General features: G+C 36.5%; 1 protein-coding gene across 2 annotated transcripts; it reads right to left on the bottom strand.

Moving 5' to 3' along the window:
- Nucleotides 1-536: 536 nt before the first annotated feature.
- Nucleotides 537-12242, bottom strand: LOC126710544 (transcription initiation factor TFIID subunit 4b). 2 transcript variants are annotated; one of them, XM_050411058.1, is made up of 14 exons: nt 11999-12242; nt 11768-11894; nt 6235-6836; nt 6052-6147; nt 4177-5115; nt 2951-3078; nt 2732-2819; nt 2477-2612; nt 2288-2343; nt 2147-2203; nt 1926-2066; nt 1678-1743; nt 1342-1597; nt 537-1095 (listed from the first exon to the last, which is right to left on the bottom strand). In XM_050411058.1, the coding sequence occupies exons 1-14, from the start codon at nt 12035-12037 to the stop codon at nt 920-922; spliced, it is 2907 nt and encodes a 968-aa protein (XP_050267015.1). In that variant the 5' UTR covers nt 12038-12242; the 3' UTR covers nt 537-919. The 2 variants fall into 2 exon arrangements, with proteins under 2 accessions (XP_050267015.1, XP_050267016.1); XM_050411059.1 differs by having other exon boundaries at nt 2951-3075.
- Between the last annotated feature and the right edge of the window lie 1614 nt (nt 12243-13856).

Genomic DNA, 13856 nt, shown 5'->3' with positions numbered 1-13856 from the left:
TTACATGTATATATGCTTATAGTGCAATTTATCATGATAATATTACCATAAAACATCCTTATTGGAATAATAGAGGGAATAATAGGGAAGTATAAGAGAGTAGACCCGGGGTGGGGGGGGGGGGGGGGGGGGGGTGGGGAAGAGGTGGGGAGGGGGAATAATTATATGTTCCCCTTATTGGAATGTTTTAAAAATTAAGGGGAGGGGAGCAAGTATATTTCTCCATTATTTGGATATTTTAAAATTTAAGAATAGAATAAGGGAAAGAAATGATCATATAAATTCACAATTATTACAATCTTTTGCTAATTTAAAAAGAAAAAGAGAAGATAGAAATTGACAATTTCATTTTTTTTTTTTTTTAATAAAGGTTGGTGAAGATCATCAATTTTTTTTTTTTTGGTTGCTAAAGGTGAAGATCACCCATCATCAATGTGGTTTTTAGATAATCAGGTGGTCCGAATCAGCTAAAAATTCAAGGTGGTCACAGTTTGTTGGTTGATGGTCACATTCTATCTTAAATACAAGTCATATGCTTGGAAGTTGGAACAAAAATAGAATTGATTGCTGCTTTGTAGGGTTAGTCATTCTGTTTACAACGAAATAAATATGGTATGCTATTTTTGGTACTGTAAAATGACCATAAAGGAGACATTACAATACTTCAAGTCTTCAGGTCGAGCTGAGTTTGTATTCTAAAGAGAAACACGATTATACAACACAAGCCAGTAGAACTAATGCACTTCCTGGCAAACTTCTTAACTAAATTAAAAAGAATTAACAAGGAGATAAACAGACGTGAGGAATATATATATATATATATATTTCAGAGTACACCTTCTGGTTCAGCTAGAATAGCTGAGGATCATTCTAAGCCAGTGATGCACTTGGAAGCTAAAATGCTCGCACCATGTTTCCCTTATTCAGTGGTGGCATCAGAGCGAACTCTCTCATACAAGCGATATATCAGAGAAGACCGAGACATCTGGGGTTCCCTTTCCAGGACTGCAATCACATCTTTAATGGAGATGCTACGAGCAACCCTAGTTTGAGCCAGAGTAATTTGATTCCTTCCAGATTTTCTAACAGTCCCAGCTGAAAGAAAAAGAATTTTGGGGAGGGGGGCGGGGATGCAAATTCAATGAAACACATTACAGAGAGAAGGTATATAGGACATTTATTCAACAAATAATCAACTAAACTAATAATAAAATAAAATAAGTAAAATCTTGTTTGCCAGATCTGTTGGACGAGGCTGGTGGTAATAAAATCTAATATTAACTTTAGCATATTGCCAGCTACGTAACTTTCAAAATTGAAATCAAATTAAAGCACACTTACCAGAAGCAGCAACAGGAGCTGCATTGCCCCTTTTCTCTGTTTCTTGGTTGTCCTTTCTTCCAGATGTTGATAAAGGCTTGCGACTCACATCTTTACTTGGTTGAGAACCAGATGTATCCACCCCTCCTTCACGTTTCTGCCGGGCTTGCTCAGCCATTAGTTGCCATTTTGAAAGCATGTCATCTCCTCCAACAGCAGCACGGGCTGCAACGTTTGCCGCTGTTGTCCTCATTTTGTCATCTTCCTCTTTGTTTGCCTGTACCGAAGCAGATAGCAAAGTCAAGAACTTTGATATTTGGTTGAGTGGTGAAGATATAAATGAATTATCCTGTATACCTTAAGTGATTTACCACGACCATCATCTTTCTCCTTGTCACCATCAACTCCATTATTACCCTCAGGCTGCATTTGGAGAGATATATCATACAATATCAAATATATAGAACTTTAATCAGACCCAAAGTAAACATTTTGTGTGTGTGTATTTTACAACATTCAAAAGAAGTATATTGCAATATGCTCATTTAAAGAAGGGATACTTTAAGAATTCAGTTCGTCGTCTCATAAAGTGCAGGGGCACTCACATCATTAAGTCTCCGCAGCTTCTCTGCTTCAGCCTGTTTTTTTTCCCATTCCTCCCTAGCTTTCCTATTCATTGTCATGATTTGTTGTTGAACATCTGAGGTGACAACAGTTCGGTGTCTTGGTTTCTCAATATCAACCCGCTACAATGATCCACTAAAATTCAGAACCATTTAATCATCAATAATTCAAGTGAGAATAAAAAAAGAGGAAAAAACCTGACCTGTTTTGACAGTCTGATTAGATTACTTATTAGTCCGCGCATTCTTTCTTCCACGCACTGAAGGTTCAGTTGCATTGCATAAGAAAACATGTAACTTGTAAGCTTTAATAAAGAAAAAGGACCAAATAGCTAGCATCTCACCAGTGACAAGCATCGCTCCACATCGTTGCTTATACACTTCAAACCACTTTTGGCCACTGCCAGACAGACAAACACAAACATGCACCATATATCAAACTCTATTATTTTTGTTGACATGCAGTTAAGCACAAAGTGAATAGAAGTACAATTAGAACACTTTTATAAAGAGGTATCAACTAATGTATTAACTGATCTCAGCCAGCTTTTTATGGAGAGGAGCTTTCTGCAAAATCAGCCTTTCTTCTTCTTCTTGCACAACTCTTCGAGATGCTTCTGAAGCTCGACTGTCCTCCTTGGGCCCAGAAAATAGCTGTTCTTCCTCTTCCTATTTAAAGAGCAGAATGACAGGAGAGTTTTGAGCTTGTCTACTTTAAGTGTGAATTGTTTAACTTAATTAGCTTATACTTTGCAATAGGCAGAACTAAAAAGGGGAGAATAACATACCCTAAGATTAACTCCACTGACAGCAGTGACATCATTTAGTTGTTCAATGCTTTGATCTGAAAAGGCCCCAGATACTTTTTGCTTTTTACTGTAGGATATCAGATAAATTTTACATAAAGAAAGAGTTTGACACAATGTTAGTGTGGAAAATGAACAAAATCACATTAAAACCATTGATAATCATCCTCAAGTTGTGGTACAACAGAAAAAGTTATACACCTTGGCAGAGGTGGTGATGAACCATGTGCTTCGAGTGGTTTCTTCTGGCCAATAGAAGGCTTTTTGGGAGGTGTCCTGGCATTAATACCAGCAGAAGAGGCTGTAGGTGGGATTTGAGTGCCTAACTGCTATATTGCAGAGGCAAGAAGCAAGTTAGCCATCATCAACTATGAACAAATGATTACATGACACATACATTTACTTTGCATAATTATATTTTTGCAGCACAAAGTAAACCAGAGAGAAAGTAAGTCCATTTTAAAATTATTCATCCACACAACATTTTTACAATAGAAGTTAAAAGGAAAAAATGTAGCATTTAATTAGAGGTATATAAAGCATATACTTTAACATAATATTGCATGACCAGCAATAGCTATAAAATGTAAACATTCCTATCAATACATGTATGCATAAATATGTACATACAAAAGGAAGAAAATAATATACCTCCAGTCTTCTACAATTATGAAGAAGCATATGATAGAGAAGTGACAAGACATAACACGTCAGAATAATTTGAGTTTTCATGAGTCTTGAGTCCAACTTCAATGACATTTTCTTGGCAAAATAATCTGACACAACTCAAAGAGTTTCAACTATATCATATCACATTCAATCAATACTGCCTTAGGGTGTCATGGAAAAAAATTAGACAACGAATGAATTTGATGGCCAGTAAACAGATTTTAAGTGTCCTTTATGAGCACTATCATTTTTTATTGGTCATTACACAGGAATCCAATGGTCTTGATCCCACGACATCACCCCTTCATTGTTCTTACATGGAGAGGAGATACCATTTGAGCTAGAGCTCATTGGCCTTTTACAAGCTCCATATTTGAAAATGCAAAGTGATCATTGATTTGCTTTGCAACTTTTAACTCTATCTTTGCTCCAAAATCTCCTCCACACACATAGCAGCAGGTCCCTACTTTCTTAAATATCACTTAAAAAACATAATTTTCCCGATATGATTAATTAAAAGCACCAAACCCCCACCCCCTCCCCCCCCCAAAAAAAAAGAGATTTTCACTTATAGTATACTTGATCAGGGAGATTTTCTTAATTAATAACAGGGAGATATTAATTAAGACTAATTCTTGAATTGAAGTCCACTCTTCATTTAAAATTGAAATACAATTGTAAAAACATGGGAAATCTATTGATCAAAACCTCAAAAATTATATGCAATAGAGAAATATTGATGATGAAGATGAGATTACCGGGACAGTAGATTCCAATTGTGCTGTTATGGAACGAGAAACTGAATTAGAAGGCATCATGCTCGTAGAAGTTGAAAGACCCATCCTAGTAGACTGCTTCTCTGAAGATTCTTCCTTTATAGTTCCAGGAGTTGTATTTCCCTGTTCCTGTGCAGCAGAACCAGAAGACAATCCATGTGGATGGGGAAAATTGAGTTTGTGCTGCTGCTGAGTAGGCTGATCAATCACTTCCTGTTTTACACCAGCCACTAATGATGAAGGGGCAGAAATTTGTTCTTTATTTGTTGCTGATTGCCAAGGAACTGGATTCTGTTGTGATGTTGAGTTGTTTGCCAAGTGAGAAAGAGATCCACCCTGAACTCTCTTTGGATCATTGACAGAATTCGGTCTCTCAAACTTAGGCATACTCATGGCTTGTGTTGTCCCACCTAATTGAGTTGGGCTCATGTTCTGATGTTGTGAAATTTGCCTCATTTGCGCATCATGAGGTTGTGGTTTGACAGAAGATGTGGAAGTATTGACATTTGACCCAGAATATGGGTGATAATTACCACCACTACCTCCATAAATGGGTGGGAAGTGCAAATGTTGTTGCTGCTTGTTAAGTCCTTGTGCAGGAATTGAGGATCGCTCCCTTTCTTGATTGACAGTGTTCACATTGGAAGAAGTCACTTGGCTTACGGGCACTCCATGAGAATCTGATGGGCGATTCACCTCTCGAGATTTCTGAGCATTGTTTTCTATGGCTGGATAGCTTGAATCAACAACTGAAGAGGGAATATGTGAAGGGTCTGCAGAAGAGATCGTGCCCTTCTGATGAAGTTGTGCAAATGAATGGGGATCACTGAATTGTGTGGAACTGGCATTAACAGATGGCATTCGCTGAGGGTGTTGCCGTGCTGAAACTTGAGATTGTAACTGCAATTGGTTGGCACTTGGCTGCAGGCATAAAACAGGTTGGTTTTATCTTGATTACAAATCACTACATAACTAACTAACACTTCATTAGGGAGTTCATAAATAAATGGAATAAAATAGAATGAGCATATTATAAAGAAATTGAATGAAATAGAACGTATTTAAGTAATGGAAATGTAAGGAAAAGAATGGAATAGAATTAAGTAATCTTGTGGGAGTAACATTAGAAGGAATGGAATAAAATTATTTTATAACAACTTTATTATAATACCCTTATTTTTAAATAAATGACTAAATGTATAGGGTATTTTGGGAGTTTTAGTAAAATATTATTAAACTTAATTACATTCTCTCCCAATTTTAGGAGGAATGAAATTTTGAGGTTTTGAGGGAATAGAAAGGAATGAGTGTTTCCATTTTACGTATTTCCTTCCCTTCCACTTAAACTCCCAAACAAAGGAATGTCTTTCCATTCCCTCCACTAAAACTCCCAATCAAGTAAGTGGAATGAATATTTTAAAATGATTCTTTTCATTCCATTCCTTTCCCTCCTTCCAAACGAAGTGTAAAAGTATACCAAGGTCACCATGGTAAAAGGAATGGAATGAGTAAATCATAAAGGAATGTAATGGAGTGTATTTAAGTAATAGAAAAAAAAGGAGTGGAATAGAATTAAGTAATCTTATTTGGATATTTTAAAATAAATGAATGAAAAGTAAGTAACCTTGTTTGGGAGTAATATAGAGGGAAAGAAATAGAATCATTTTATGATAATATTACTATTAGACTTCTATTTTAAAACAAAAGGCTAAGTATATAAGCGTATTTTGGGAGTTTTAATGAAAATTTCATTAAACTTAATTCCATTCACTCCGATTCCTCCCAATGTTAGGGAAATAAAAATTTGAGGTTTTAAGAAAATAGAGATGAATGAGCGTAAAAGTATTCTTTACTTGCCTGTGATTGTATTTTCTGAATTGCCATTTTGAGCATTTGGTCTCCCACAATACCTCTCATGAGCCTAACAAACCCTTCTTTGGGGATCTCATTTTTCTAGAAAAGCATTGATAGTTAAGAAATTAGTTTCATCAGGAAAATTAATGATACACTCAGTTCATTCACATAAACAGACACACGCACCTTCAGTTTAGCAAATATTGTTTGAAGTTGCATGGCTCTGTCTTTATCAAGTTGGGCTTGCAAGACAGGCAACAACAAGCCAAATGGTACTTGCCCTGCTCTATTATTATTATTTATTGGGTTGCTTGCCCGCTCTGTGATTGTTGCCTGTTGATTACTTATCTTCTGTAATTTTGAATATTGAGATTCACCTTCCATACTAGAGCTTCTATCTGGCTCATGTACTAGGTTAGGAGTTTTTTCAGAAATCTGCATACCAGTTGTTTGAGGATTCTGGATGGGAATTTTATGAGGATTCTGGATGTGAATTTGTTGAGGATTCTGGATGGAAATTTGTTGTGCCGGCCCCTGTTGACAATCATCTTGGGTTCTTTTCTGTGACATTTGGAGGCAATTGAGTTCCTTCGAGGCATCACTCTGTTGCTGCTGATTTTCAATAACAGATCCATGTTGCTTTAGCTCCATTCCAGATATAGTCTGTTCTTGCTTCTGTGCATTTCTTTGGTCTTGTTGATTTTGACATTCAGTACCTTGATCTTGGCTAGGAGTTTGCCAGAGTGGTAATGACTGACTGGGAGCATGATTGTTTCCTTGAGATAAAACTGTCACATTTTGCAATGCCCACGTAAAATAATTAAAAATCTGTTACACTGGACATATCCAATGGTTAAATATAAGAGAACACCCAAGACATTTAATTGAAATGCTTGGAATCAATATCTTCCACGACAAAATTTTCCTGCAGGAACATGCTTTCTATTAACAAGACTGTAGAAATAAGATAATAAAATTTAAATTTCAAAAGCACTATCATAGAAAAAAAAAATCATGATTGCATGAAATACAGGGTTGAGATGTCTGGATGTAAACCCATGTAGGCAGAGTTTTGAAATCCTCCAAAACATGAAATCTTCACAAGTTTTGAAACCATACATTGTGATATTAAAGAGGACCAAAAAGAAACAAAGGATAGAGGTAATTAGAAAGAATGAAAATACACCAATGAATTATTGCAAAATTTTTAGTCAACATTATTAATTTATAATGAATATCAGTCGGGCTAGCTAACCCAGAACAATCTATCACCTAGTTATTTCAAAAACTATTAAAATCTTCTTCTTTGTTCAATAAGTACATAATAATATTTCATTAAGCAAGTGATCCCTATCTTCCAAATGATCATTTTTATCCAGTTCCAAAAGTTCACTGTAACTGTAATTATTTCCAAAACTTGGGGAAGAAAATGCAATAACAGTGATTTAACACCATATCTGACTCCCTAGTCTATATACTATAAAGAGTAAGTCTACTACCACAATAATTTCCACAACTTTTGCCACAACTTTTGCCACAACTTGCCTACGTGGCGAGTTGTAAGTGGTGTAAATAAAATGGTGGGTCCATGATTCCTCCACTCACGAGTTGCCACATGGTAAAGTTGTGCAAAGTTATGAAACTAGTTGTGGTACTAGACTTACTCTACTATAAAACCAAAGCCTCTAACTTATTTTGACTTTCTGAGAGCGTGCCACGTAGGATTTGCAGCTCTCACAATTTTCCACATAAACAATATTTTAATAATTAAAAAAACCTCCCTTTGTCCACTAAAAAGACCCTATAAAATTCTGAACAGTCGAACTCTGAAAAAAAAAAAAAACAACAACAACAACAACGACTTTTCACCTCCCACCTCTCTCTCTCTCTCTCTCTCTCTCTCTCTCTCCTGGTCAGTTCCCTCAAAACCAAATTGCAAACACCACCCCAAAATCTTCAACTCTCACCATATGGTTTGCCAAACCCTATGTAATTTAACCTCTCAACTTTCACTGTTGCAAGCTATGAAGCCATGCAAGCATCTAGATTTACAAATACTACCCGGTTCCCTTGCAAGTCTGCAACAATAGATGTGCGAGCTCAGAGCCTGAAGTGAACCCCAGATACAATCTGCTCCGTATTAGCATATCCCATCATATTGACATCAACAGCTGGTCCTGTGATGTCATAACTTCCAAGTCCAATCAAATATTTGGAATCTGAGACTACTCCTCTACCATTCCATTGCACTCAACCACGTAGATAAATCAAAGCTCAATGTAACTTCTCTTTCTGTAAACCAAATAGCACCGTTCGAAATCTCAACCAAAGTAGCTGTAACTTGCACCAACTTGTCCGCCTAAGTGTTCTATTTCTAATTGGTTTCTTTTTGGTGCTTCATTCAAACCCTTACCTTCCTCACCAGGTGCGTTCTTATTTATGAATTACAATATTTTTTTTTTTATCATCAATGTTTGTTACACCGCTTTTTGTCTCTCTATAATTTTCACCCTCTCTTTCTCATGTTTTTTTATTTCGACAAAACATTTGAATGAAGTCAGAATCAACTGAAGATGTGGCTTGGTAAATTTTTGGTTTCCGTTTCTCAATATTGTGAAAATTTTACCTTTGATAGAAGTTATTAATTAGTTTATTAGAAGTGGAATTTTGTTACTATTCCTACTTGAAGGTTAGTCATGAGTGTTTGATGATACATCTCAGTGAATTTCAGTATATACAGATGATTGCAAATTTACCTTTGATGTGCTTGAATTGTTATAGGAGTGGAAAACAAAAAAAAATCTATAGATTGATGGTGTTATTGATTTAGTATTGGTAGACACATATTAATATGTTAGTGTAATTAATTTAAAATTTTGGACTTGAATGGAAACTTAGCTGAAGCAGAAGTTATAGATCCAGTATGTATTCTGTGAATGCCTATTTGTGTTTAATCTGTGTGACATATTGGTTAGTAGGTAGTCTTGCTGAGTGAACTAGCTTCATGATGTGTCCAGATATATGTATGTATGTAGATATGCACATATTTCCTTACTAATTTGATTGTGTTTCGGTATTAATCTCAGAGGACTTTCTGCACTTATGTTCATCGTGTAAGGTTAGCAACATGAACGTCTGTAGCCACGATGTATGTTTGCCCCTTTAGATGGGAGATAAGAGTATTGGGAAGGGACAGGCACCCTATTATTTCTTTTTTCCTGGAGATTTAAATGAATCAGAAATTTGATAGGAAGAACGCTTAAAATAACCCTTGATTGTATTTTTCAACTTCCTCCTCCCCCTCCCTTTTTATAATTTTTTTTTAAGTAAAGGAGCTCTCCTTTCATTTATTTGTATGGATCAGATAATGAACAAATAAAATCAGAAAAGATTGAGAAACAATAGACTGCCGGTCTTCTCCAACATGCTTGATGATAAAATAGTAAAGAAACAGAGAGGGGAAAAGAGGAGGGAAGGGAGACTGGTACATGGGCGAAGAGGAATGTTTGATTGTAAAAGGAGAGAAGTATTTAAAACCATGGTACCTGAACATGTTTCACAAGGATGCAAATTGCAAAATCATTGACATTACATATGATTAACAATTGATCTCTACTGTAAAGACTAAAATGAATTGAGGACAGTTTTATATTCTTTAATAAGAAAGTAGAAAACCTTAGGCTTTGTCATAGCATGGGAAAACCTACCTTTTAGATTGGTGAAGAAACATAAGGCACATATCTTTTCAATTTTTTTTTTTTTTTTTTTTTGGGGGGGGGGGGGGGGGGGGGGGGTTGTTCTCTTTTAGGTTCAAGCTTTAAAGAAATGTCTGAACTGAAGTTCCTATTTGCATATGAACAATTTTGGCAGTTCCATTGGCTACCGAAATCACTGTCTTTTGTTTGGATAGACATGCAATATGTTTGATAAATCCCAAAGTTCAAATACTTTGAGAAAATTGAAAATATCAATGTGACCTAGCCCTTCAGCTGCCAATAAATTTCAGGATGTCTATTTGATAACATGGCATGATGGGATAATATGGTCATTTTAACAATGGCTTCAATATTGTAGTTGATTTCTCTTAATATGCTAATTAAATAATATTAAGAACTGAAATGATGATTTTCTTTCTCTGATTCTTTACTGTTAGCAACAACATCACCAGGCTGCATTTCTATTCTAGGTTTTCTGGACGAAGCACTAAAAGAACCGGAGGTTGGATGACCTGGAGTTTGTGCTTGATGATTTCAAGGAGATTTATGTTATTGATTCCAAAACAAAATCAATTCCCAGAGCTAAAGTTTTGGTGAGGATATTCGTTTGTGAATATTAGTTTTAAAATTGCAATGATTATTCTTCTTATGCTTCTTGTGGATGTGGAATGGCTATCTGCTCTTTACCTGAAGTTTTGATTTATTTTTTTTCCCTTTCTTTTTGTTTTGGCTATCTTTTGCTTTTGATGAATCACTTTGCTTAAGCAGTTTAGTTGTAGGACCATGTTTCCAAAAAGAAAAATGGTGATGCTTTAGGTTATTGGTGAAAATTTTTAGGTTCTTCCCCCCCCCCCCCCCCCCCCCCTCCCCCCTCCAAAAAAAAGGATCCCTGAAAAGGAAGTGAAGATTTCTAATGATAGAGATTTATGTAATAGCCATCAATCGAGGCTACCACGATTTCTAACGATAGAGATTTATGTAATTTATTTTCCATTTAGTAATTGAATGTTTCATATCAAAGATAGGGATACATGATATTGGAATCCTAATGTGCAACATTCATTCAGAAATAAATTACAATATTAAGTTTTCATGTTAAACTATAATGAAATGATGATTGCAAAAAATAAACAAATATTAAATAATAATTAATACTCAATAGCCTTCCCGTGTATCACACAGGTTAGTGAATAGTTCACAATAATCCTAAAGAAAAATGCATCCTCGGTTCTGTGAAATGCTTATTAATAAAATTCTGTAGACTCCAATAAACGCTTAAAGATTCTCAAACAGGCTTCTTTCAATACCAAAATCCAAACACAAATAAAACTTCATTATTTTTTCAAAAAAAAAAAAAAAAAACTTTTTTTTTTCTTGGGATAACATATTGAACTTTTCTAAAGAAGAGTCCTTTGAACTCGCCTCTAGCTAGTACAATCTATAAGCAACTAACCCCATTCGCCAGAACCAGTTGCCAGCCAGGTATAATCCAAGGACATTCACCCACAATTAGCTTAAACTCAATTCTAAAATATCCATCTTTAATTTTCTTTTCTCAGTTATTATATTGATAGTGTGTCTGTGTGTGCAAAAACTCTGCTCTTTGCCTAAAATTCTGCTAATTAAAGACCCACTTATAAAACCCTGAACTAAACAAAATAAAAATACAAAATACAAAATTTATGTAGCCCTATGTAGTGTGAATTAAGAAGCTGTAAAATTGAATAGATAGATGTAAAGAAGAGTCCTTTGAACTCAACTCTAGCCAGTAGAACCTACAAGCAATTAACCCCATCTCACCCACAATTAGCTTAAACTTAATTCTAAAATCTCTATCTTCAAATTTTCTTTTCTCAGCTATTATATTGATAGTGTGTCTGTTTGTGTGCAAAAACTCTGCTCTTTACCTAAAATTCTGCTAATTAAAGACCCACTTATAAAACCCCAAACCAAACAAAATACAAAATTTATGTAGCCTAATGGGAAATTGGGAAAGAGAGTACCGTTATCAGAATCAGAGGGCTGCTGAGAGTGAGAGTGAGAGTGAGAGGTGGACGTATCTCCTCCAATGTCTCTGTTTAGGGCAGCCTGAAATGCCTCCACGTCAGCTCCCGAGTGCATACTCTCGTCCTGTGGCGCATTGCATTAGCCAAAATTTCGTTAACTTTTTAACACCGATTTCTACAAAATTTCAGAGATAGTGAAAGAGAGAGAGAGAGAGAGGGAGAGAGAACCTCGTCTTCTTCGAGGAGCTTCATTATTGAAGGATCCATGGTGTTCTTCTCTACGCGAATCTGCGATCTCTGGTTTGAAATTTTAATATGATTTTATTTTATATAAATATAAAATATTGCACAGATTGAAGGAGATGAGTTTTTTTTTTTTTTTTTTTAAAGCAACTTTGTTATTAACTTTTGTTTATAATTTATAAATAAATGAATGGACTTTGCTGTGGGAAGAAGAGGAAGAAGAAGAAGTGAATAGAGGAAAAACTGTTAACCAAATCCCTCTTTATAGCCCTCTCTCCCGATAGTGGTTTTTAGTTGGATCGGGTCTCCTTCTGGGCTCACGGGTCCATTACTAGACGCACCGGCACGGCTCTATTTGATATTTCACTGAGCTGGAAATGCTTTGAAATAAAATTCGGGTTTACCGGTTTAAATTAGTTTTTTTTTTTTTTTTTTTCACTAAAAAAGAAGAGAGAGATTAAGATCAGTTTTTTTTTTTTTTGAGAATGAACGTAGGGATTTTATTGAACTTGATTTGCCAAAGTGGCCAAATCATTTTGAGCTACAGAAAATAAAGACAATGGAACTTCCTCCATCCATACAACATAGTCGGAAACATTAATCGAATATCTAGCTAGACTATGTGCCAACTTATTGCCGTCTCTTCTACAGTGAGAGTATAGCAATTTAGTGTAAGAATCTGAATAAATAAAAGCGTCCTGAACTAGTGGTTGCACCAGAGCAATTGTACCCCTTCCTGATTTCAAAGCATTCATAAGTATCTCTGAATCTCCTTCTAATACAGCTTCAGCCAAGCCTATTTCCAGTCCAAATTCCAGAGCCCGTGATGCAGCAACAGCTTCAATTTCCACCGGTGTGAGTGCTGGGGAGAAGCTTTGAGCCATGGACGCTAGGACAGCGCCTGTGTAATCTCGGACAACAACACCGATCCCGCTTCTGTTTTCAGTCTTGAATATTGCTCCGTCAAAATTTATTTTGACCATCCTTCCATCTGGGGGCTTCCATACTGCCTGAGGTTTTGGTTCGGCTGCTGGAACGGGTGGTAACACAGCCAAAAATTCATCAAGTCTCCCTGTTGCCTGCGGTACAAGCTGGTCTGAAGTGCAGCAAGGTTGATGGTTGCGAACTTGATTTCGCTGATTCCAAATTCCCCATGTTATCATCCCAAATAGCTCTGGGTTGCTCTGGTTGTTGAGGATCCATGACAGCAGCTCCTTGAAGTTTGTCACACCTGAGATATGCCGTGAACTCCATTGAGAATGAGCCCAAACTGAACTGAGTTCGCTGCATGACCACAGCGCATGGAGAGTTGTTTCTTCTTCCTTGCAGCACCGTTCACACAGAGGATCAACTGGCATGTGTCTCCGCTTCAGGTTTGATTTTGTGGGAATAGCATCACGACAGACACGCCACAAGAAAGTCTTAATCTTGTTCGGAACCCGCAGCCCCCATATACTTCTCCACAGATTCTTGTCACCATTTTGTTCTACCTCTTGTCTAGGCTCTTCTTCTTCCATCTTCAAAAACCGGTATCCAGACTTGCAGGAGTATTGGCCATTTTGGGTCCATGGCCAGAATAGCTTATCTTCTGTTGGATGTTTTGAGAGAGGGATTTTCTTAATGAGTTCAGATTCTTCAGGTGCAAATAAACCAGCTATAAGATCATCATTCCAGGTCCGGTTCTCTTCATTTATGAGGACATCTACCGTGGTCTCTTCCCAACCCTCAAGAATAGGTGACATGGCACGGGTAGGGGGTTTTGATGGCAGCCAAGTGTGTTGCCATATCTGAACTTTCTGCCCTGTACCAATTCTCCAACAAGCACCCCTCTTGATCACGTCAC

This window comes from Quercus robur, chromosome 12 (assembly GCF_932294415.1).
Source record: "Quercus robur chromosome 12, dhQueRobu3.1, whole genome shotgun sequence".
NCBI classification, from domain to species: domain Eukaryota; kingdom Viridiplantae; phylum Streptophyta; class Magnoliopsida; order Fagales; family Fagaceae; genus Quercus; species Quercus robur.
Note: the sequence above shows the minus strand (reverse complement) of the source record. Positions and strands in the feature narration are given on the sequence as shown.

What these genes read in the sequence shown, in the direction of transcription:
- LOC126710544 (XM_050411058.1), bottom strand. Translation starts at nt 12,037, where the DNA reads ATGGATCCTTCAATAATGAAGCTCCTCGAAGAAGACGAG. An exon ending in AATTGGAATCTACTGTCCCG is followed by an intron (nt 3,079 to 4,176) that starts GTAATCTCATCT and finishes TCTGCAATATAG; the next exon opens with CAGTTAGGCACTCAAATCCC. An exon ending in TCATCACCACCTCTGCCAAG is followed by an intron (nt 2,820 to 2,950) that starts GTGTATAACTTT and finishes GATATCCTACAG; the next exon opens with TAAAAAGCAAAAAGTATCTG.